This window comes from Cydia splendana, chromosome 3 (assembly GCF_910591565.1).
Source record: "Cydia splendana chromosome 3, ilCydSple1.2, whole genome shotgun sequence".
Taxonomy (NCBI): Eukaryota; Metazoa; Arthropoda; class Insecta; order Lepidoptera; family Tortricidae; genus Cydia; species Cydia splendana.
The window spans coordinates 13,163,496-13,188,885 of NC_085962.1; the positions used below are offsets into that span (position 1 = coordinate 13,163,496).

Genomic DNA, 25,390 nt, shown 5'->3' on the forward strand with positions numbered 1-25,390 from the left:
ACTTATTTTGGTAATTCGTTATCACGTTTACTAATCTTTACAAATATATTAAGTAAAGTAAAGTAATTATTTATTTGTGTATATATAAAATAATAAATAGAGCTCTGTGTTTATTATTACTATTATGATAAATGAAATAAAACTGCGATAAGAATGATCATTGAAATTTATTATTACATGATAAAATATTATCTACATTAGTTTGGTCCAATAAACTTACTTAGGCATAATTTAATGAAGACACTAACTGCGTCTTGGTTTGTATGAAACTAAAATCTCTTCAATGCACCTAACTTACCCGACACCGGTTTTATTAATTCACGTCTCTTCATATCGGCGGGTGGTGAAATAAGAATATCACAATTTACAAATTTTGTCCCCAATAAATCCTTATCTATTTGGCACAAAATTCTAATTTCAATCGGTACCCAAAACTTGCCAATTCACCGCCTTCACTCCAATTCTTAAAATAAAACTAGGTACTAATATTTATCGATTGCTCTCTGCAAAGTTACATTAATAATGTACCTAGGTACAAAAAATTACAAAATCTTATACATACCTACTTAGGTACATAAATATTTACACGACAATTAATAACTAAAAGTTCATAGAACGTACACGGGCTACATCATAGATATATGGGATAAACATTACCAACTTTCGACGAGCACGGCCGAAGCGTCGACCAGTGAACTCATTTAGTCGCTGGTAAAAAAACTTAGTTTAACGCACACAGCTATTTCCCGTCCGATAGAATTCCGAAGAAAATTACCTTTCTCGAATTGTATGGAGGGAATAAAACATCGCCTAATAACTCGGTCTCGGGATAACGTACCGCCGAGAACAAGTGTTCGGGCCGAGACTCCGCGGAGCTTGCTGCGCAAGGCCGGGAGCCTCCGTGACGACCGCATTACCACGGCTCTACACACCTTATTTACAATAAATATTTACAGATAACTAAAACTACGGACAGAGTATTCGTCTTACAAACAGTACGGATGGCAAAATTGGTACACGAGCCTCTGGCTTCGTTCCGTTTTCTTCATAATCCCCTTCTTGTAGTACTGGCGGATGCTTCTGGACAATTTGTCGTAGTTCATCGCCGGGCGGTTTTTCCTCTTGCCCCACAGCCTCGCCACTCGCACGGAGTCCTCGATCTTGAACACTCCGTTACCTGTGAACGACGTGACAGGAATTAAACATGGAACTTGTTAATCAGGGAAATTAACATTCAGCTTGATGTGGCACGTTCATCATTTCGTTCTGGTTGCCACAAAGTAGGTGTGTTTTTTTGTATGGAAAACACTTAGGTTAGATATATTCTTTATGAACTGACTTTACAAATGCTATAATTACAAAACTTGTTCAATGCCTCTTGTGTTGTACCAAAAAAAATCATCGTATCTGTTCTACAAATAGCCTATTAAACAAAACAATGTTTCTACCTCATAGCCGAGTCACGACAAAGACTCAACCTTTGGTTTAAGACATTTTATCAAGTACCAGATGGCAAGTAAGCGGCTGGATCACCTTGAGAGCCGAGAATGTCGTTGCTCCAGTGAATTAAGGTCTGACAATCGTAAATGTAACATGAATACTAAAGCGCAGCACGAATAATCTCATATCGCATTTAATTTAGGAATTACTGATATTTGTCAATAATAATAACAGATTCCCAACGATAAATACAATTAATACATTTTTGTACTTAACTACTTAATATATATTAAGCGTTTATTTGGCCAGGAATTTATTCCACTGTAAACAAAGGAATGTATATAGGTTTAGGTATGGTATAGCCCCTACTACCTAATTCCCGTCATTCAGTGACGGATTTGTCTGTTCGACACGGCGCTAGACAGACAGATCTGACTCTGACTGACATATCTCTGCTGAATATATCTGTACTTTATCTCTAGCCATTCGGATTTTGCCGAGTTAATCACAATATTTTGAGAGACGATGTATTCCAGAAAAAAATCAGGTACAAATAAATATAAGTAAAAAATAAATATAAGTATAAATATAAATAATAATATATATGCTCGAAATAAAATAACTATTTACAGGTTAGCAACTAATACCTACAACTATGCATACTCTACATGCTCATTACATTAAATGCAATTATCGTATTTCTTGGAAAACTAGAATGAACAAACAATTAAGTACATACTTATGCGGCTTCTGATAATACAACTAGATAAGTTCAATCATCAGTGTCATAGGTAGTACCAACAGCGGGTTATTTAAGTAGTAATTTGTAATAAGCCAATGAATAATTACTAAGGTGACATTAAGTAAGTATATTTATCATATCATAGTGATAACTCCTGATAAATTGTATGACACATGAGTAAGATTAAGAAAAAAAACAAGGCATTAATTTATATAATTATACATCAGGTACCATTATGAATTCTGTTCGAAAGAAATCCAAAGGATTTTAACTATCGCCAGTGGGGAGACACTCCTCCTTTTGGGCAACTCGGCTCCATTCGGCTCGGCATTGCTCCGAGCAATTTGCGTGCACGACCACTGATAAGATAATGACTTGAATTTTGACAATCCTAAATAGCCGAAGGGGATAGTGCCACACATTAGAAAGGGATAGCATGATTCGTCCCTGAATCGCTGTCAAACTTCGGTTTTGTAGGAAGGGTCCTCTCTGTACGGTATAGCTGTTGCTAAAAAAAGCTGATGAATACTCACTTCGATCTAGCCACCGTATGGCGGAGCCGTGCACGTGGGGGGACGCGAGGAGTTCCTTGAGGAACTGCCAGAGGTGTATGTGCGTGCTGCCGGTCTTAGTCTTCCCGCCTGGAGCGCCCGCGGTCACGGACTCAGTCTCCTCGTCTGTTGAAAAAAAAAAATTAGTCTTAATTCACCAGGTAGTTTTTGATTCAATATTTAGGTGGGGATTGCTATCTTTTCTTTTCTGAATAGGTAGGTATTGAGAAGTTCTGCCAGGCCCTAATTCGATGAATTGATTTTAGCGTAGGTACCGTAGTAGGGTACATCATAGGAATATAAATATTATACACGACCGGTCAAAGTTTAATAGGCCAGTTCGATACCGAAACCGAACGCTCGGCCGCAACATGATTTTTCGGCCTGCCGAAACCGAAACTTTCGCGTAGGTACTAGTTTTTGATTAATTGGCCTATGCTGTGAATGTTTATTATAGATTAAAAAAAAAACTAAACTGTTTAAACCTACATAGAGGTATAATCCTACTTAAAGTAAGTACAGGTAGCAACCTACCTATAAAAATCACAGTGAGTCAAATATGTAGTAGAAGTCAACAATTATAAAATAACATACTTTTAATAGGAGTAATATTCTTCCAATGAGTCATTTCATTGCTGATGAGAATAGTCATGCATTTCTGCCCTTCCGGTCCCACAGCATTGATTTTCAAATGTTTAACATAAGTGTAGGTATATTTAAGTGTATATTATGAATCACATAATGATCATTCGAATGAGGTTTTGGTACGATTTTTTAAAGCATTAAAAATACGGTTTAGGTACTTGTGATGTAAAAAAATGTATTGAATGTACCTACTGTGTGAGGTGTGTGCAATAATAGTTATTTGTTTTACAAGGGGGCAAAGTTGTTGTTTAACCGCTCGTGCTAATATTGATACCCGAGCAAGCGAAAGATTCCAAAATTGAACCACGAGCGTAGCGAGTGATTCGAAAAATGGAACCTTGAGCGTTGCGAGGGTTTCAAAGCACGAGGGTTAAACAAAATTTGCCCCCGAGTGAAACACAAAATTTTTCACCACACCAACCCAAAGCAAATATTAAATGTAAAATATCAAACCAAATCAAACTAAATCAAATCCAAATGAATGTTATTAAATATTTATCATCCAAAATCATCATTTAAAAGTCAATTCTACCAGCAAACATAAGAAAACAACTCAAAATTTGCATTTGATTACTTTGCCTCACATGTGAATAAAATGCAACTTTGCTATCAGTTTTTGAAGTACAAAGTAAGCCTTTCCGAGCTGGTATGGTGAAAAGAGTATTGTACCTATGTACCTAATACCTACTAATTGAAGCGACTTAAATGCGACGATGAAACCGCGGGACAGCCAATGGGACATGTTTGTATCAAACTGTATGCGTTAATGCAGTAAGTACCTAATACACCTCGTCTACATCATCGACATGTACCTATTTACTTAGTTACTTATTAAATATACATGTAATTATATATACGTTACTAAGAGTTTAAATAATGCGTGCTAGCCGCCCCTACATATTTTTGAGCATAATTTTATAATATTTCCAACATTCACCAATGTTCATAATCGCGAAAGATAATCTACCAGTAGCAGCGTATGCTCCGGTTGCATACTAAACAGGCATTAGACATACGCTCTAAGTATGATATTCGACGATTTAGGACCATTAAGGGTACAAGCAGACGGGTGGCTGTTGATGATGGACGCGCGACTTCGTGGAACAGTGTAGTAAGAACTAATAGCTTCGCAGACTTGGCGGGGCCGTGCCTCGTGCGCAGCATTTGAGATCGCCCGTAATTTTATTATGAAGAAGAACTGGTATCTTTTTTGTAAGCGAACAAGTATTACTAGTAGGTAGGTAGTGGTAATAACACTTTGTTGTACAAAAACCAGTAGGTATACAAAGTTAACAAAAGAAAAGTAATGATACTTATCTATTCAAATTTACCAAGTCCGACGCAACTTAGGGCAATCAAATCTCTTAGAGTTAGACCAAAAAAAATCTGCCGCGATTTTGATAGCCCACGCAGTGCAAGTGTTATTTTAAACGTCAAACTTCTATGAAATTATGACGTTATAAATACCACTTGCACTGCGTGGGCTATCAAGATCGCTGCAGACTTTTCTTGGCCTAACTTTAGGTAGGTTATGTCTTTTATCAATTTTGATTAATTTCTGGAAAAATGCAATAGCAGTCACAAATTAATTTTTAAAATAGATTGCATAAGGGATATGCGACAATCAAACGAATGTTTCCCTGATCCGCTTTACCCGGTCTGACGGGCAAGATCGTAAACAATAGGTACTACTTTTCCATTGTCTTTACAACATACCTTTGATCCATAGAAACAAATAAACTGTCTGCGTTTTCGATCAAAGTGTTTTAGAGGAGTTTAAGTCGTAAGCCTAACACTTTATAGTATTTTTAAAGCCAGTCAAAGCTAGCGCGACCTTGTAAGGCCAGTGCTACTTGTTCCAAAGTGGGTCGACGGGAAACACAAAAAGCCGACTTGACGTATAAGGGTTACCCAGGATGACTGACCAGCGATGGCTGATTGATCGTTTAACTGTAGTGAATGACGAGGACCGTTCCGAGATCATTACATTTCCACATCTAATGAAAATCCTATATGTATAAGGAAAAAAATTAATGAAAGAGGAAACAAAATAAAATAATGCCTATTTCAGACAATTAGAGTTAGTATAGTATACCATAGTGTCCTATTCATTTCATTGTTATTTAACACGAGAGACTATATTTTACTTTTGTACGGTTTTAGGTTGAGCTATAATATCATGCCCTCCAGTTTGACAGCTGAAGAAGATGGTGCTTTACGGCGGTTGACGAATTCTCAACTTTTGGCAACTAGTTAGTGGTTACCGTATAGTATCCGACCGTGTTTCGGTTTCGGCAGGTTCCTGCATAAAAATCATGCTTCGGCCGAACGTTCGGTACATACCTATCGGTCAAATAACTGCTGAACCTTTCGGCCGCGCTAACACCTACTACATTCTACTTTCAGATCGCGCGGTTAAGTCTCCTATGTGAATTTTAGTCAGTTCTTCGAAGCTAACTAATTCTAGAAATAGCCATTTTCACGAACTACCATTTGCTTGTATGGGTTTTCATATCGTATGTAGGTATAGGTATACGGAACACTCCAATAAGCGTGTCCTGACACGCACATGGCTGGCTTTTTTATACCTACCACCTAGATGAATTATATGTGTTTCATTGTTCATATTATGTATAAAGAAAAGGCCTACTAACATTTTCTTCAACGGCAAGTCAAAACCGAACCTTAGGCTTTGGTTCGCCAAAAAAAACCGGTTTCGGTTGGATACTAAATAGCTATATGTTTCCATGTCAGCCAAAGGTAAAATTTTTCTTAAATCTGATCATTAAATAAAGTGATACCTAAGTTATGTAAATAAAGCAAAACTGAGTCTATTACATTATCATTTGCATAAGCAAGAGACAGACTGGTAGAATGTGGAATGTCTAACTACTATACTAATACTTGATATTAAATACCAAGTATTAAGAACGGTTTTTGAATGAGCTTTGGGCTTTTGTTTAAGATGCAAAAGCTTAGTAAGTAGTTGACGACCTCGGTGTAGGAGTCGTGCACCGCAACTTAAAAGGATTATGATTGGATACGTTATATACTAACTTTTAAAACAATGGCGCTCGTAGGTATCTAATGGAACATGTGAGTTTTGGAGTGAAGAGTATTTTATTTCGTGTTAAGGGAACCCTTATCGAGATTTGAGTAATCGAGGTTCCAATGTATCTGTACTGCAGCAATATCGACGCGTATTTCCAGTTGTTCCTCAGTTTTGATACTTTTTGGCGGAACACAAATTCATTTTCTTAAAGGTTTCTCTGTGCCTTTGAATAGCAATAAATACTTATTTAACAAATAACTTAAGCAGGCACATTGCAAACGAGCAAGCAACACTTTATATTGAGAAAAACGTGATATCGCTGGAATCATAAAACGTTACCGGAAAATACGTAAATGTTTGTTTCTTTAGAATCCTATGTTTTACTTTACATAATACATAGATAAGGAGGTATATGTAATGTCGAGAGTCTCTTCATAAAGCCCTGAGTTAAAGCATGCGGGACACTCAGTCATATGGTCATATCGTGTTTTATGGTACCACGGCTTTTGTACCACAGGCGACCACGGGTAATTTTTTTTTCCCCGTAGACCCACTGCACCAAAATGGGACTACGGGTAATTGAAAAGAACTGTCTTTTACCCGTGGACCACCGTTGTCATATTTGGAAGGTTATATAGGTAGGATTAATTATTACATTCTCTTTGGACTTCCCGGTTTAGAATTTCTGTATCGTTGGATTCCTGATTCGTCGTATTCTGTTTCCGTCGGAATTATCTATAGGTACCTTCCTATTTCTATTGTAAGAATCCGCCGTTTACAAACGGCGTCGTCATTTTACAAACGTGAAACGTTATGTAAATTGCAGAAAACAAATTGCAAATTTAGTGTTTCTTCTCCAAAAACATTTGCTTCACAACGTAACTAGACGGAGCCCCGCTTCGCGGGGCTCCTATTTCTGGGCGGTTTGCCCTTCGGCCATCTGAAGCTACCTAACGAACCTAACCTACCTACTCGTACCTACCTACGCTTAAATTGAAGTGGGTCTATGGGGAAATAAATTATCTGAGGAATGACCCGTGGGCCCACGGAAAGTTACGTATTCAAAAAGATAACTTAAAACTGGAGCAGTAGGTTTACGGGAAAAAAAATTACCCGTGGTCCCCCTGTGGTACAAAAGCTGTGGTACCACGGTTAAAACACCAGTCATATATCATTGGGTCGTTTGCCTTCAGCCTCCGTCGTATGTGGGCCGGCCATAACAGAAAACACAGCTTACATACTAGAAACGGCTGTCCTTCACCGTCCAAGAACCTAGGTATTTTTTGAGTTAGTAATCCCCATGATTTATAAGTTAATAAAAAATCCGTTAGAAAATAATATTCACAGATATTTTAAATACTTTGATTCTAATAGGTATCTAACATTAAGCGTAGTGCACTGATTTAGAAACTCGCTGAAAGTAAGTAGTACTACCTTCTTTCTTTGTTTTTATCAATAAAGTATTACCTACTTAATGAACTTAAGATTTAGTATTTTCTTTCTTTTTCCTCGCGTTATCCCGGCATTTTTACCACGGCTCATGGGAGCCTGGGGTCCGCTTGACAACTAATCCCAAGAATTGGCGTAGTCACTAGTTTTTACGAAAACGATTGCCATCTGACCTTCTAACCCAGAGGGTAAACTAGGCTTTATTGGGATTAGTCCGGTTTCCTCACAATGTTTTCCTTCACCGAAAAGCCACTGGTAAATATCAAATGATATTTCGTAGTTTTCGTACATAAGTTCCGAAAACTCATTGGTACGAGCCGGGGTTTGAACCCGCGACCTCCGGATTGAAAATTGCACGCTCTTACCGTTAGGCCACCAGCGCTTCTTAAGATTTAATATTTTATGCAAGTAAAAGATGCTGAACGTAGGTAAGCAGCAGAATTGGTGACCCCGTTTCCTCCTACGTCATGCTACCATCATCCGATGTCCAGACCCCCCCCCCCCAATTTGAAATGACGTAATTAATGAATAGCCCCTAAGTTCGATTTCGTACAGCTAATTTACACTGCTTTGTTTTACAATAACATTTTATCTATAATTCGGCCAAAAAAGTGGTTGGTAATAAATAGTAGCAAAAATCATATTTAACTTTCATGTAAGTTAGTAGTAGTGGTTTAGTATTTTTACTGTTATGCTGATAGTGATACCTAAACATGTCTGAAATAAAATAAATAATAATAAATATCTATGGTGAAGTACGATGGTTATAGTGTGAGTAGTGTGACGACGCCGCAAATATAACCGCTTAAGGAGCCATTTGAGGCTACATTTTGTTTACTTTTATTTAAAAACCTAACGATACAGAGTATAGAAGCGGTGAACATGAGCATCTCGTGGATATTGGTCTCACTGTTCAAGTATTCTGTGGCATTTCTAACGGTTGATCACAATACACGCGAAGCAGCTGATGCATTGCCGTGCCACATCGCATTCGATACAAGATAGACCGTTGGCTACTTTTTCCACTTTTTATACAATTCGCGACCCGGTTTGCTATAGACAGGTATAGAGTAACCACCAGACAGGTTGGTTCTCTGGATAGATAAAAAGGTAGTACCTATAAAGTTTGGCTATAATTTTTGGACACGTGAGTACTGCGATGTATGTACTTAAGGGGCGTCCATTAATTACGCGAGGTGTTAATTGTTTAGCCGAATATTAAATCTGACACAACCCTCCGAAAAGCCACTGCCAGCCTCCAAATCAACCAACTACTCTTAACAAAAATAATTGTGTTTTTTATAGGTAATAAATCCAACGCATTTACACTCAAATAACAAATTTTGAAAGATCTCAGATGAGATAAGGTGGGGAAGTGAAAACTTCTTTAGCGGCGCTGTGCACTTTTTGTGATGGGAAAAAAAATGTTAAACTCGCGACAGGCGTCACGTGACCGTAAGATTCGTAAGACGTAAGACGGACACGTGACCTGATCTAAAAACTGTTACAAGGTCATTGAGTTTTCACTTCTGCCGGCACTGTTTGTTTGTTTTTTTTTTTAATATTTTTTATGTTTTTCTTTGCTAAAGCAAAGCATTTAATTGTTTTATTATTGCCTAACATACTTTGAACTCTATAAAGACAAGTATTATAAAACATTTTTTACATTTACTCAATTTGATGCCATTTACATAAATTATCATTACCATTAGGTAGGGTAGGATATGAGTTTACTGAAGAGGTGGGTAATTATTTTAAAAAGTAATTAGGTAGGTATTAGGTATACTTAATCATGTATCACTCATCACACCGATAATTTACCTTATTATCTGTGATAAAAAATAATCAACTTCACAATCAATCAATCCTATCATTTGATGTAATGAAATATTTAAATAGTTTCTTCTACTTTTCCAGAATACCATCAAACGTGATGTACCTGATTCAAACGAAAAAATGTTCAAAAAATCGGCCGTCTACGAAAAATCGGAGAAGATAAACTACATAAAAAAATTCACAGATTTCGTGCCTCACACGACTATCGAGCACATTGGAAATGAATCTACGGAATTCGAAAAAATATTGTCGCTGAGCGACGAGAAAGTCTGGATAAGGAAAAAGTTACAAAATAAAACTACAACGTTGAATGATAATTATTTTATTCTTAGACTAACACAAGTATCCTGGACATAACGCATGTGGACAAACAAATTGCTGCAAGATATGAAATTTTCTTGACAGCAGTTTGACGCGACGAGAGATGACCATAACAGCGTTTGTCTATGTTGCACCAAACCTGAGTTCCAATAGGTACTACCAGGGTTCAGCATCAGCTATCTTGGGTAATGCTCTACCATGTGCTCATCATGACGAATCGGGTGTCCAAAACAGCGTGTGCCTATGTTGCACCAAACCTGAGTTCCGCTAGGTACAACCAGGGTTCAGCATCAGCTCTATCTTGGGTACTACTCTCTTAGGAGATACACTTAGGTGCTCATCAAGACGAGTCGGATGACCAAAACAGCGTGTGCCTATGTTGCAACAAACCTGAGTTCCTTTAGGTACAGCCAGGGTTCAGCATCAGCTCTATCTTGGGTACTACTCTCTTAAGTGCTCATCGAGACGAGTCCGATGACCAAAACAGCGGGTGTTTATGTTGTATTAAACCCGAGCTCCACTAGGTACTGCCAGGGTTCAGCATCAGCTATCTGCTAGCAGCCGCCAGCAACATGCTGAGGTGAGACCATTTCGTGGCACTTTTTCTTTTTTATGATTCTCTGTATAAGTTTTTATTTTGTCTCCCTCTCCCTCTCCCTCTCCCTCTCCCTCTCCCTCTCCCTCTCCCTCTCCCTCTCCCTCTCCCTCTCCCTCTCCCTCTCCCTCTCCCTCTCCCTCTCCCTCTCCCTCTCCCTCTCCCTCTCCCTCTCCCTCTCCCTCTCCCTCTCCCTCTCCCTCTCCCTCTCCCTCTCCCTCTCCCTCTCCCTCTCCCTCTCCCTCTCCCTCTCCCTCTCCCTCTCCCTCTCCCTCTCCCTCTCCCTCTCCCTCTCCCTCTCCCTCTCCCTCTCCCTCTCCCTCTCCCTCTCCCTCTCCCTCTCCCTCTCCCTCTCCCTCTCCCTCTCCCTCTCCCTCTCCCTCTCCCTCTCCCTCTCCCTCTCCCTCTCCCTCTCCCTCTCCCTCTCCCTCTCCCTCTCCCTCTCCCTCTCCCTCTCCCTCTCCCTCTCCCTCTCCCTCTCCCTCTCCCTCTCCCTCTCCCTCTCCCTCTCCCTCTCCCTCTCCCTCTCCCTCTCCCTCTCCCTCTGCCTCTCCCTCTGCCTCTGCCTCTGCCTCTGCCTCTGCCTCTGCCTCTGCCTCTGCCTCTGCCTCTGCCTCTGCCTCTGCCTCTGCCTCTGCCTCTGCCTCTGCCTCTGCCTCTGCCTCTGCCTCTGCCTCTGCCTCTGCCTCTGCCTCTGCCTCTGCCTCTGCCTCTGCCTCTGCCTCTGCCTCTGCCTCTGCCTCTGCCTCTGCCTCTGCCTCTGCCTCTGCCTCTGCCTCTGCCTCTGCCTCTGCCTCTGCCTCTGCCTCTGCCTCTGCCTCTGCCTCTGCCTCTGCCTCTGCCTCTGCCTCTGCCTCTGCCTCTGCCTCTGCCTCTGCCTCTGCCTCTATTTCTATTTCCACCACCACAAGAATGCATAGATTGTCGAATAGTGCGTTATCTACGCCCGTCTCAAACAGGATATAAGTTAGACCAAGAAAAATCTGCAGCGATTTTGAAAGCCCACGCAGTGCAAGTGTTATTCTGCCGTCATAATCCCGATAATTAACAACAAACACCGATAACGAACTCTGCGAAACATATATGAAGTCATAAATGTCCTGTGAAAAATGTCGTTCTGACTTTTTGACTATTTTAAGGTTAGGCTACAGGGCAAACCCTTAACCCGATCGTCTTTGTTTTAGGCTCAAATTGTAGCTGACTAAATTGTCCAGAGCCGTTTTTCTCAAATTTTTGATATCATTCTTTGTTTCCAAATTATCGAGCACCAAAATCAAAAATTCGAAAAAAATTGAATTTTATTTTCACTATTTCGACCATAACTTTTTTTTTTTTGACTTTCTCGTATAATTATTTTTGCACCTTACAGCTCTCGTGATTATGCGTCTTTTGAGCCTATTTTTTAATATCATATCTTCACAACTTTCCGAGATATAAGGGGATCGCACTTTTTCGTGAAATCGGACCGTATACTGGAGCGAACGAAAAGACATTTCCAATGTCAAAAGATTCCAACGAATTGAGAACTTACATTAGTAGGTGCAGTCAAGTGTAAAAATATGGGTGCACTCATCATACTCAAAAATATGTCCCATAGCTCTTACATATTTTTCAGTAAGTTGTATGCACCCATATTTTTACACTTGACTGTACTTGGGTCCTCCATCTTTGTTTATTAAGATTTAAGATCCTGCAGTTCATACATATTTATAACACGTCCTATCTCATGCATACACAATGATTTTCTGTTCGAATACCCACTACTATTAAAAGCCTTTCTCTTCATGAATCCTCGTCTCTTACAATTTTGTGGCACTGGCAGTTTCAAACTCAGGCTAAATTTACTAGATATGTTAAGAGTGGTTAAGTGTTAGAGACAAGAGCATTTAGTAGGGGAGCCGGGGGCTTAATGTAACAGGGGTAAGTAGTAACGCTCAATTTTGACGGGGAATTAAAAACCTTTTAATTTTTTTTTTGCTGAATGACTTTCTTATAATTCGAGGAATAACGTAAACACCGCCATTGCCCCGCCAGACATCGAAGCGAGTGGATGTGCATACAAGCTCTGTTTCGACCAGGTATTGAAAAAAAATTACGGGGTAAGTTGTAACAACTCCCAGTTTTTCAAAAAGTGTCTGGTGTAAAAGATGCGTAAACATTTAAAATTATTTTGTAATCGGAATTAGTGCTTAGATTACAAACCCTCATACTCAGAATCATACATATTTTAGACAATACAGGCCTTTTTCCTAAAACTGTTACAACAAGCCCCAATTACGGGGTAAGTTGTAACAACTCCCAGTTTTTCAAAAAGTGTCTGGTGTAAAAGATAACATTTAAAATTATTTTGTAATCGGAATTAGTGCTTAAATAAATACTTTACAAACCCTCATACTCAGAATCATAAAATTATACATATTTTAGACAATACAGGCCTTTTTCTTAAAACTGTTACAACAAGCCCCCCGCTCCCCTACCTAATGGTACACAATTTTTTTGAACTGTGATTGAATTTATAGTTTCAATTAGGTAATTGAATTTATAGAAAAAATATCAATGCATTTCTATTGTAAATACCATCAGAACGTATGAAACGGAACACACGGGGTGCCTAGCTCCTATAAGAAATAACACGCAATATACGAGCTGTTGCTGCTTCTGGTTCAATTTAAATGGTCAGAGTTTTAAAATGATAATTTCTGAGAGCGTTTTTTGGGTAGCAACATATAACATATATATAGGAACATACCTTCGCTCATGTCATCGGCGGACGGCACAGGCGCGGGCGTTGGCGACGGCTGCGACTCAGCCCATTGCTGCCGCCACGCCTCGTGGCTCGCTGCCTTCCAGATTTCTAACTGCGCGTATAGTGTGCTGCCAGCCTGGAAAACAAAGCATTGTTAGCTCTCTCGATATGCACGGTAAATATAAGATACCAGTGAGAGAATAGGTAATAGAAGATGAATTTGGAAACTATAATTTTGTCTCTACAGATGATGGATATTGAATTCTAATATTTAAAGTTGTAGAAGTTTACCTAATTTAAGGGTATAAATATTGTGTAAGTATATATTTAATTTGTGACGGAATGGCCCATTAAAGTGGAAAAAGAATGACCGCATCTCCATACAAATGTAGTCCTTATTTTCCTATCTGGATATTTATATATAATTACAGAAAATAATTTTACACGATCCCACACACAATCACAAACACAATCCGCATTGGGCTAGCGTGGAGACTATAGCCCAAGCCCTCTCGCGCATGAGAGGATGCCTGTGCTCAGCAGTAGGACGTATATAGGATTATAGGCTGAAATTATTATTGCATGCATTAAATTGTGTAAATATATTAGGGAGGAAAATGATGACGTTGTATGGAGAAGAGGTCGTCAACTATTGTATTTTTTTTATAACACTTTAAACTCTCGCGTTTTGTACACATATTAAATTAAAGGTAAAAACAATGAAATTATATCGCGGTAGACCCGTTTGTGCAATTAAATATGTGTATTTTTTTCTTAGCATATTTGAGTGTCGCACTGCTGGGCAAAGGCTTTTCCCCTGGTTTTCCATAACTCCCGATTTAGCGCTTCTTCCGGCCAGTTGTTAAGGAAGGCGTCAATTAAGTCGTCCCGCCATCTCCGCCTGGGCCTGCCGCGCCCACACTATTGAATGTCCAATTTAGCTAGAACCCTAAATGGCTCATGAAACAATCACGGAGCGTGACTGTATAAGTACATTGTACAAAACGTGCGTACCAACATTTAACGACTGTCATATGGCATCCCAAAACTGTATATTAATTATTACATACCTACCCACTCTTCGTCTTTTCATGGGTCAGTCTAAATTGTGTGAGTACCTCTATCTATATGTATGCATTTTTAAATAACTCTTACGTCCTATGAAACCTTAGAATGTGTTATATTATAGTAAGTACCTATCTAAGCTACCAATTATTTAGCTATGCAAAAGAAGTCTACGCAAAAGAACCTACTAGACTAGCCTACCTTATTTATTATAAGTAGTAGTTTCTGAGACTACTAAAATAATGTGCATAGGTTTAACGTAGGTATATCTTTATAGTCGTATACACCATATATTTAAAACGCATAAAATAAAAGTTACGACCTTGAAAGTGCATTTAAGGGCGTATAAAACATCGGCAAATAAGTGAGGTTAGTTGCCTCGCTTTCTTCGGCGGAGAAAGTCAGTTGCGACTTGCGCGTGCACTTGAGCGAGTACCTCTGGCTGCTGGCCGATTAGTCGCTTCGTTCAAGTTACTTGCTCGTTGATTGGTCGAGTTATGTAATTATTTGAGCTACTTCGTTTAGTAACACCTGTTAGGTAGTGTTGTTTTATACCCTTTAATTTTTTAAGTCACGTCGAACATACATGGGTGAATCAACTTTTAAGTGTATATTTATATATTATATATATCGTTGTCTGAGTACCCACAACACAAGCCTTGCCAAGCCTTGAGCTTACTGGGGGACTTAGTCAATCTGTGTAAGAATGTCCTATAATATTTATTTATTTTAAGTGTTCAGCGTCACACGTACAGAGTCCCTGATCGATAATACAAATTTATATAAAAGTATGAGTTTTTTTAGTATTCCTTTATGTTCCTATTAATATTTTCTAACATTTTATTACAAAACATTTCATTTTGTTTACAATTTACCCGTTCTTTATTGGTTGTCCAACAGACCAAAAGTTGGTTTTCCATAGTAGGACAGATTGTCCCCTTGCAACAGTGCACCATAAAACTTTGTATTATGAAAAAAATACTGTTGTGGAATTGATATTTAAACACATAATCATTTTTATGGATAAGTTTCATCAATAAAATATACCGATTTGTTATATTTGCATGTAACGGTTTATGAATTTCTTGCATTTAAATTTTGTCCCTTGAATTATCCACGTCATGTAGGTCAACTGGACAACCATAAATTAGTTATGAAATCTAAATATATATAACGTAGCAAGATACTGGACGACAAGTTCAAGGTGCTGGTAAGCAGATAGGCCTACTCGCCATTTTTACTACACGAAACTCGCGGCGTCAGTCGGTCGAGTACTGTTGGAGAGTGTGGGTGGCTTTATTATATGTCCATCGGACCACTGACATAAATCCATAAATACTTAACATATTACAATAAATTGTATTGTACCAGATACTATTTCACATATATTTTACCGTAAGGGTGAAATAAACACAAAAAATCTTTAGTATTTATTATACGGCTCAAAGTTTTAGATAAGTCCCTCTGACAACTAGTCACTTGGACAACGGAAGTGGTTGTCCGTAGGATATTTTGATTGTCTCTTGGACAAAAACGATGTGATAAGATTTTTTATAGGGTCTGAAACAAATTCAATAAAGTATCAGAAAGCACTAACATACATATATATGTTGGTGCTTTCTGATATTTTATTAAATTTGTTTCATTTAGTACCCTCTTTAAGATTTATTATTAATATTTTCTTTGGACAACCAGATATGTCTATGGGACAACTAAGTTGTCCCTAAATTGAAAAACAGATATCTTTATTTTCTTCTTTGTAAATTAAAGAGCAATTCATATTTTTCTTAAAGATACAATAACACAATATAAAACAAAGTAGCAGGAGCAATTTTCTTACATTACTATAACTATTTCGCGTTTTAATTAACAAATTCCGATTATGTGAAATAAGAGTTGTCCAAGGGAAAATTTTTAGGGTTATAGAGTGAAATTTCGTGAGTATATGCCATAATATAAAGTTAAAAAATTATACAGCATTGTTTAATTAATGTAATTAAAATAATTGTTTAAACAATAATTGATGTCTCGTATGTTTAAAAATACTTTTGGATAGTGGTCCAGGGGACAGGGCAGATTTGGGCTGGTGTATTGTTTTCGTCATATTCACTAAATTCATAAAGAAACAGTTCTGCTTTATACATAATCATAAACAAGAGAAAATTATCTCTTTTAAATAAAATATATAAATATGGAAAATAACAAATAAAAATAAAAATCCATAATTTCATCATGTGGACATTTAAAAGTTGATTAACCCACATATTTTCCGATAAATGCTAAAGGTGACGCTCGGATGGCAACTGCAGGTGCATTAGCGGTTGCGACATTATTGCGGCTGCGTTGATGCCATCAGTATATACCTATGTCAATTTCTTTATTAAAATTCATTTAGGCGATTCCTTTGCGTTGCCCAAAAAAAAAACTAGGTATTTTCCCTTACACAGAGGTAAGTATGAGTAAGTGGAATTGTTTAGCGTTATTGAAGTCACCGAGAATAACTCGTATATTTCAGACCAAAGCAATGCATCACCTAAATAATTTAATGATAATAATAGACTAAGATCAAAAAGCCCCGGTAAAAGATATACAGTTTTGAGAGCAACGATTCCCACATCAGTGTCACACTCACAACTCCTTAAAAGACTTTTCCTCAAATATTGCATTCCAGCCGATCACAGCGTGTTTGTAGTGTGCACAGCGTAATCACTTGCATAATGCCCGATTTCCTTAACGGATTTCCTTAACTAGTGACGTAATGAAACCGGGACAATTGCATCGGTGCCTTTTACATTACAACACAAGCCTAAATTGGTCCCGTATATGATAGTCGTGTAGTGTTCGTTTTTTAGGGCCTGAAGCTAGTAATAGGTACAGGCAATTTTAAATAAAGATTAAAAAGCTTATTTTAACCTACAACAAATTTAAATAAACATTAAAAAGTTCATTTTAGCCTACATACGGCATTGATATTCCTTGTAATATACTAAATTAGGTACAGTCGTAGTACGATCAACACTGCTATTCTAGGTAGTATTCCTGCATGGTCAATGTATACAGGGTGACATGAGCCATTGGACAAACCCTAAAATCCCACGTAGGGTTACTTCTTAGAAATGCTCTAACGGTAATATTTTTTTAATTAGATCAAAAGATAAAAAAATAAATTATCAAACAAAAGTTATTTCCAATAATCGACAACAAAAAGAAACATACTGTATTAATCATTGGCAGTGCTTTTGACAATTTGTTGGAAAATGTGCGGCATTTGTCAAAAGTCCGAATCTTATTAATGTCATAAATAAAAAAGATAATCAAAACGGTCGAAGAAGGTTTCATACTATTTATAACTTCGGGAGCTACTAACACATACAGGTTGCTCCAAAGTAAAAAAATCGTAATTTGTTAATTTCTTCGTAACCGCTACACCGATTGTTATGATACTTTCTATACTGGTTCTCAATACCCTAATGCATATGTACATTTTGGCTTTGTCCAATGGCTAGGGACACCCTGTATAGTTGAGATAGTGAAGAGCCTAGAGTGATGTACCAAAGGAAAAGGTGCATCGGAATCTTTATAAACAATTGAAGTGAATCTCAAAATAATATATCTCATTTTCCTTCTTTGCTCCGGATTAAAAGCTTTATCTATTTATTAAATAATTAAGCGAAATTAAATACTTAATGCGCTCCTACTTTAGTACACGCCTTCATCTACATTTGCATAATCTCTATTTAGACGGTTCAAGAATTTGCATGCGATTTTCGTGAGGTACCTATAGCATGGCGGGATTTGGTCGATCGACTGAATTAGTTGTACTCTGTGGTTAGCAATTTATCGAATATTGCATGCAAGTTCTTGAACCGTCTAAATAGGGCTTTATATTTGAATTTGATGCAAGCCTACTGTCAAAGAGAACTTATTGTTTTCGCCGACAAGTATTAAGTATGAACCTACTACTCTATTCAAGATTTTTTGTTAGACTCAGGAAATTTCATTACCATTTTAATTTGTCGTGTATATTTTAATATTAATTAAGATTTAGTTTATAATTGCATGCTACGTGTACTCTGTAGCTATTTGTGTGCCATGTGGCGAAGCATAGTGATACTGTATTATACATTTAAGACCTACTGTTGTACAGTCATTCAAGTGTAAAAATATGGGTGTAGACAACTTACTCAAAAAATATGTCCCATAGTTCTTAATTTGCTGTCTTAAGAACTACGGGACATATTTTTGAGATGATTTGTGCACCCATATTTTTACACTTGGCTGTACTTACCTATGTTTAACAAATAAATAATTTAGAATTTGAATTCAAATCGTATGTTGAAATTCTACAAATGCCAAATTAGATCACATGTCAAAACTCGGGCAGCAACGGGTGATGTAATATCTAACGAAAAACTTTAGGAAGCAATTACATTCAGGTGATGTGATGTGATGATCTAAGGAGCACATTTTAGGATGCGGCACGAATTAAAACGATATTATTATATTTTAATGTAAAAAAATAATGGTCTGCTTTATGGTGATATTCAAATATCTTAGATAAAAGTATAAAATTTAAGAACCTCACATAAACTATTTTTAAAATAAACTAGTATCTTTCACAAATAGTAAAAAAGAAAGAACTCTCGTCCAAGAAACTCACCCTCGACCTCGACAAAAACCCCACAGGTACATAGGTTAATATGATCAATTGATCACAGTGACTGTCAACTACGCATATGATATTAATGTCAATAATTAAGTTTGAGGCACGCATTTAATAAATTCATCTATTATAGGTAAAACTATTTACACAGGTAGTGAGCCTAACTATTTATTTTACATTGTAAAAGATTAGTTTTCGTTACATTGATAAATTAGAAAATACCTACTACCTCCTCAATCAGTATGACAGCTATGAGTAGGTAAGTAGTGATGACAGTTTTTGTTTACAAATGTTCAGGGTCAGGACTTGCGACTTATTTCACAGAGATTACAATATTTCGTCAACTTATAAGATAACATTCTTTAAACTCGCAATACATACCTACCTACTTTAAAATGATAAATTATAAGTTAGAGCGGTCTCTCTAAAAATTAGAGGAACGAGAAGAAGGATAGAAAGATTTGGATCTGAAGACGGCTGTGGAATACCCATCCTTGAAGATTAGATTTCTCTTCTTTCTACCGTACAACTGTTTTTAAATACGTTTAAAATTGTATTATTTAATGTAATAAATGTGTTAATAATAAATTATAAGTTATAACCTATGAGACCGATTCTGATTACGATTATGATTTTCGTTATGATGTCACAAGTTCTAAGTATTATGTGGCAGGTTTTACTTAAAATACCTATTAGCGCATTTTTGTAGAACCTGAACTTTAATTCTCTTGGCGTGGCGTCTATGCGATGCGCCTATATTATTTTTCTTTGCGAAAATAGAGAAGCTAAAGTCTACCTACCTATTTTATGTAAAACTTTAATAATGACAAAATTCATGTCTGTATATAGACACAACTGTTGAATATTTTAAATATAGTAATCTTAAAATTTTAAATATAGTTTAATACTTACATATTATTCAATGATGTAACTTGTAAACGTTTTTTTTTATTCAATACCTAAGGGAGTGAAAAATTGTAAAAATGCTGATCTTTACTAGCAAGTGTTTAACGGCGTACCTACTACTCGGTGAAAGTCACGTGTGAGTGACTATTAAGTACCTATAATATAATACCTAAATTATACTATAATACCTAAATGAGTTCGATTGTATTATCATTAATACCCGATAAGTAATGTTATTAAAGACTTTGAACCCCACGCTCTCGTTCGGGGTCAGCCGATTAACGCGCCCAGCCCAAATATTTTAACATTTACATTATTGTCTCATAAAATGAACAAACAGTACTTAATATCTGTGATCTGACTAATGTGCATTGTATTATGGATATAATCCTAATATCCTATTATCTGCTTTTGTTCTCGTAGCCGCCAACCAGTTACTTACCTACTTACATTACAAAATAAGTTAGAGCCACATTGCATTGTATTGAATTTTTAACCTTATTCCTTGTTGAATGGGGTTAAAATGGTCTAAAAAGATTATACCTGAGGTGCTCTCCGGTTGAAATCTTCTTCTGTAAGTCCCATTAGCGCGGCACCTTCCATCGCGAAGTACTCCGTCGGTACCATCGGCAAGTTGAACGTCTGGAGCGTGAACGCCACCCAAGCCTTTACGTTTTCTGTACTCCAAACCATTGGATCTGTCGAACAAAAATCTGCATTAGAATCATGACTTTATAATATTACAGGCAGTATGACGAAGAAACTCTTCGTCTAACAATTGGGTCCATTTAATATTATTAAATACAATATGGTTATTAGTGGTCAAACTCAAGGGTAATAATATAATTATTATTATTTATTACTGAACTAATGGACAAAGAACAAATTCAAATTATTCGTGTTAGGTTCCTAAACTACATGATTTTTAATTTTAAAAGAAGACAGCAATGTGCCGATATAAATTAAAAACGAAACGATGAAATCATCTTCAAATTTGGGTTTGTTAATTAACTGTAAACGTTTTTTGTCATGTTTTTATCACAAATCAAAATTGATTTAAAAAAGCAGTTCTCTTAATCATCAAGTCGATCAGTAGCCTACAGTTGACAGCTTACGTAATCGGCCAGTTCGTAGAAAACCTTTATATTATCATTATCATCACTGTGTACTTAGGCGCTTGGCGTCTACGTGGAATTTTTTTGACAATGACTGACGTCAGCTTACGAGTACATGATGGTTTTAAAGCGTAATTTGCATCGCTAGATTAGGTTATAAGTATTATACAGCAAGTGAAGACATGAGTTACAGGAGAAACAATAATCTGTTTCGAGGTGACTAACTAACAGTAGCGGCGAGTCGATTACATCGGTTGGGCAAGCCGAAGCTTATTTGGCTTGCTTTTTCCAGGTTGCTGGATAAGGTGGTTATATGCGGCGACTTTAATGTAAATATTATGGAAAATTCAACAATGTCTTGTAGATTATTGAATCTTTTTAAATCTTGTAATCTCAACCACATGTTTATGGAGCCCACTAGAGTGACTGCTACTAGTGCAACCTGTATAGATAATATTTTCACAGATGTTTTTCCTATTGCTAAAAAAGTTATCAGCAATTTAGAATCAGACCACTTAGGTCAATTAATGGTATTTGAGGCATTAAGGAAAAATACCATGAGAAAACAAATAACTTTTGTACCAGTAACCTCGGATCGCGTGGAAAGAATGAAGCTAAGTTTAGTTCAGGCGCTACCCTTTTTGTCTTCCGATATGAGTCCTAATAGTATGTATAATTCATTCTTTCACACTTTTATGGATCATTATAATGCGATATTCACCTCAAAATCGGTCGTAGTTAGTGGTGCATCAGTTTTTAGTGAGTGGGCTACTGCGGACTTACATCAAAGAAGACGTGAACTGTATGCCTTATATGAGGAACGGCGGTTTAATCAGAGTGATGAATTTAAAGAACATGTGAAGGAGTATTCGAAGAAGTTTAAAGTAGATTGTCATATAGCTAAGCGAAATTATCTAAGTCAGAAAATAAAAAGTAGTTCCGACATTGTTAAAGCAACCTGGAAAGTTATAAATGTGGAGACTGGTCGCTCGAAACATACAATTAAAGAACTTAAACTAAACATTGATAACAAAATTATAGATTCCAATTTAGAAGTAGCTACAGAATTTGAAAAATTTTTCACCGAGGTACCAGTATCCACAACTAAGGATTTAAATTCATCACCCTTATCTGCTGTTACATTATTAAAACATAACGCTCCAGAGTTTTGTGGAGACCTTCATTTTGAACATGTTTGTACCTCAGATGTAATAAAGGCGTTTAAATCAATTAATGTCAAAAAAACTAATGACCTCTGGGGAGTCTCTGTCCATGCTGTCAAATCCTTAGTAGAAATTGTAGCGCCTGACTTGGTAGTTATATTTAACAACAGTGTTGATTGCGGCGAGTTTCCTGATCTAATGAAACATAGTAAAGTAATTCCTTTATTTAAATCTGGTAGCAGCTCTGACCCCACTAACTTTAGACCGATATCTGTGCTACCAACATTTAGCAAGATTTTTGAAAAATTAGTTCTTTCTCAATTAGTACGACATTTTAACGTTAATAATTTGATGCATAATAAGCAGTTTGGTTTTACACGGGGTCGCTCAACAACCGATGCTGGTGTTGAGCTAATTAAGCATATTTTCGATGCCTGGGAGGAGTCACGAGATGCTTTAGGTGTCTTCTGTGATTTATCTAAGGCCTTCGACTGTGTTTGTCATGAAACATTAGTCAGGAAACTTCATTATTACGGAGTTAGAGGATCGGCACTGAATTTACTTAAGTCCTACTTAAATGGTAGAATACAAAGGGTCGATGTGAATGGACAGCGATCACCTGGGTCATTGGTCTCTATGGGTGTACCACAGGGGTCAATATTGGGGCCTTTCCTGTTCCTTATCTACATAAATGACTTGCCATTCCTTGTTAAGACCCACCATGATATAGTATTGTTCGCAGACGACACCTCGCTTATTTTCAAAGTCAAACGACAGCAACAAGCTTACAATGATGTAAACAATGCTATTTCCAAAGTAGTAAATTGGTTCAATGTTAATAATTTACTGTTAAATGAGAAAAAGACTAAATGTATTAAGTTTGTCACTAGTAGTAACGTAAGGCATGTGCAAACAAGTGTCATTGTGAAGGATGAGGAATTGGAATTAGTTGATAGTACAGTTTTTCTTGGTATAACTTTAGATTCTAAACTCCAGTGGGGTCCCCATATTGCTACTCTTTCGAATAGACTGAGCTCTGCAGCTTTTGCAGTGAGCAAAATCCGTCAGTTAACTGATGTGAAAACAGCTCGATTAGTATATTTTAGTTACTTCCATAGCATTATGGCATATGGTATTTTACTGTGGGGCGGTGCTTCAGAGATAAATACCATTTTTGTTCTGCAGAAGAGGGCTATTCGAGCAATATACAAAATGAACCATAGAGACTCACTTAGAGATAAATTTAAGGAAATTGACATAATGACAGTGCACTGTCAATACATTTATGAGAATATTCTGTATGTACATAAAAATATTGTAAATTTTAGGAAAAATTGTGAAATTCATAATATTAATACTAGAAATAAACATAAGTTAAGCTCGCAGTGCTCTTCACTCGGCTCCATAAAATTAAAAAATCATTCATTGGTAATTGTGTAAGATTTTATAATAAACTTCCAAACCATATTACTGAATTATCTATTAATAAATTTAAGAATTATGTAAAGCGTAAACTTATTTCTAAAGCTTATTATACCACACAAGACTACATGAATGATATTACAACGTGGGATTAATTGTTATTCGAAATGATTATTTATTTATTAGGTATATTTGATTATTGATGAGGAAATGGATATTCCGATGTAATACTGTCTACTTCTTTTGTTACTTATGCTTTTTTTTGACATTTAGATTTTATTCTAGAATTTCTAGACTAGTATTTTTTTATACAATCTTTTTAATGTTTGACGATCCTTTTGTGAAATTTTTAGTGTTAAATTTTATATGTATAATAATCCAATTTTATTATGGGATAATATTAACACCAATAAATTGCTCTGATAATTAGATTAAGATTAATTACGATTCATAAGAGCTTGTTGCTAGGCCTACATGAATAAAGTAAATTTTGTTTGTTTGTTTGGTGTTGAATTTATCTCTAAAAACTCAAGCCAGTGGGAATCGTGTCCTAGTTATGGACACCCTGCCACTGCTGACTAATCCTGCATTTCACTCACCTGGTGAGATTCCCAGAACATTACACGTGTTGTCGACATCCCTCTTCGATTGTTCGATAGCCAAACAAATAACTCTGTCCATTTCTGAAGTGACCAGTGTGTCTTCTGTGTTCGCCCCTCCACTGCTTTCTTCCATCTTCACATCCAATTCAACCGGCCTCAAATTAAACCTCTTTTGGAATGATGTATCTTCAAGGAATGATCTTAAAAGGTTGTGGTCTCTGGGCTCTTCGATTTCGAGTTTGGGAGTGATAAAAGTCTGTTGGCTATTCTCTTGGGAGATCTGATTCTCTTTTAACAGTTCTTCAATGTCGATATACTCCTCATGCTGTGGAACCGGGGAGGAATAATGATTCGTGCTGCCATATGAGGCACAGGAGCCGGAAGGAGAAAGAGGATATGGAGAAGCAAATTCTGGCACGGAAAGTCTGTTGGGTTCTTCTTTGATGTATACGTTGGGGGAGTAGGAGAAGGAGCTGTAAGGCGAGGGAGGCTGGAGCGCTACTGCGGGAATGGATCCCTCGTCAGAAGACGGTGAAGGTGTGGGATATCCTTCGAAATCATGTAGGCGCTCGAGGAAAGAGTTATCTTCTGGGTAAGGCGGAGGTGGTTTGGTGTGTGTGGCGGGGGGATGGAGCATGGGTTCCGGGGGGGAGGCGGCGCCGAGGTAGCGCAGCAGGTGCTGCAGGTCGGCGGGCGAGGCAGGCACGGCGCGCTCGCCCTGCGTCGCCGACGGCGGGCTCAGGCCTGACCGCGGGACCGTCTGTGGCATCTGGGGACAATATGAAAACTCCGTTTATTTCAATGATTCTATATATTTCTGTTACCTTCACACCAAAGAAATTAATAACTAAGAAATTAACTTAAGTACCTAAGGATTTTAATTAGGTACTTATTTATAATATTGGTTACTGATTAGGTACTCATTGCTTGCTTCAGCTAATTAGTAAATACTTCCTCATTTAAATATTGTCGTGATCAGTTGGAATTCTGGTTACAGGTTTTATGTAGGCGTATCTCAGAGCTAATGTTTTATGTAAATGTATAGGAGAGCCATCTATCGTCATAGAAATCGTCATA

General features: G+C 37.2%; 1 protein-coding gene across 5 annotated transcripts in view; it reads right to left on the reverse strand.

The window, feature by feature from the left end:
- Nucleotides 1–152: 152 nt before the first annotated feature.
- LOC134806825 (DNA-binding protein D-ETS-4) overlaps nt 153–25,390 on the reverse strand; it is a 64,447-nt gene continuing 39,209 nt past the window's right edge. For all 5 annotated transcript variants that reach the window (XM_063780217.1, XM_063780215.1, XM_063780219.1 and 2 more), the window contains exons 2-6: nt 24,311–25,082; nt 20,555–20,709; nt 13,381–13,513; nt 2,716–2,859; nt 153–1,177 (exon numbers count right to left, since the gene is read on the reverse strand). In XM_063780217.1, the coding sequence (XP_063636287.1) occupies nt 987–1,177; nt 2,716–2,859; nt 13,381–13,513; nt 20,555–20,709; nt 24,311–25,082 (1,395 nt within the window). In that variant the 3' untranslated portion in view covers nt 153–986. The remainder of the gene's footprint in view (nt 1,178–2,715; nt 2,860–13,380; nt 13,514–20,554; nt 20,710–24,310; nt 25,083–25,390) is intronic.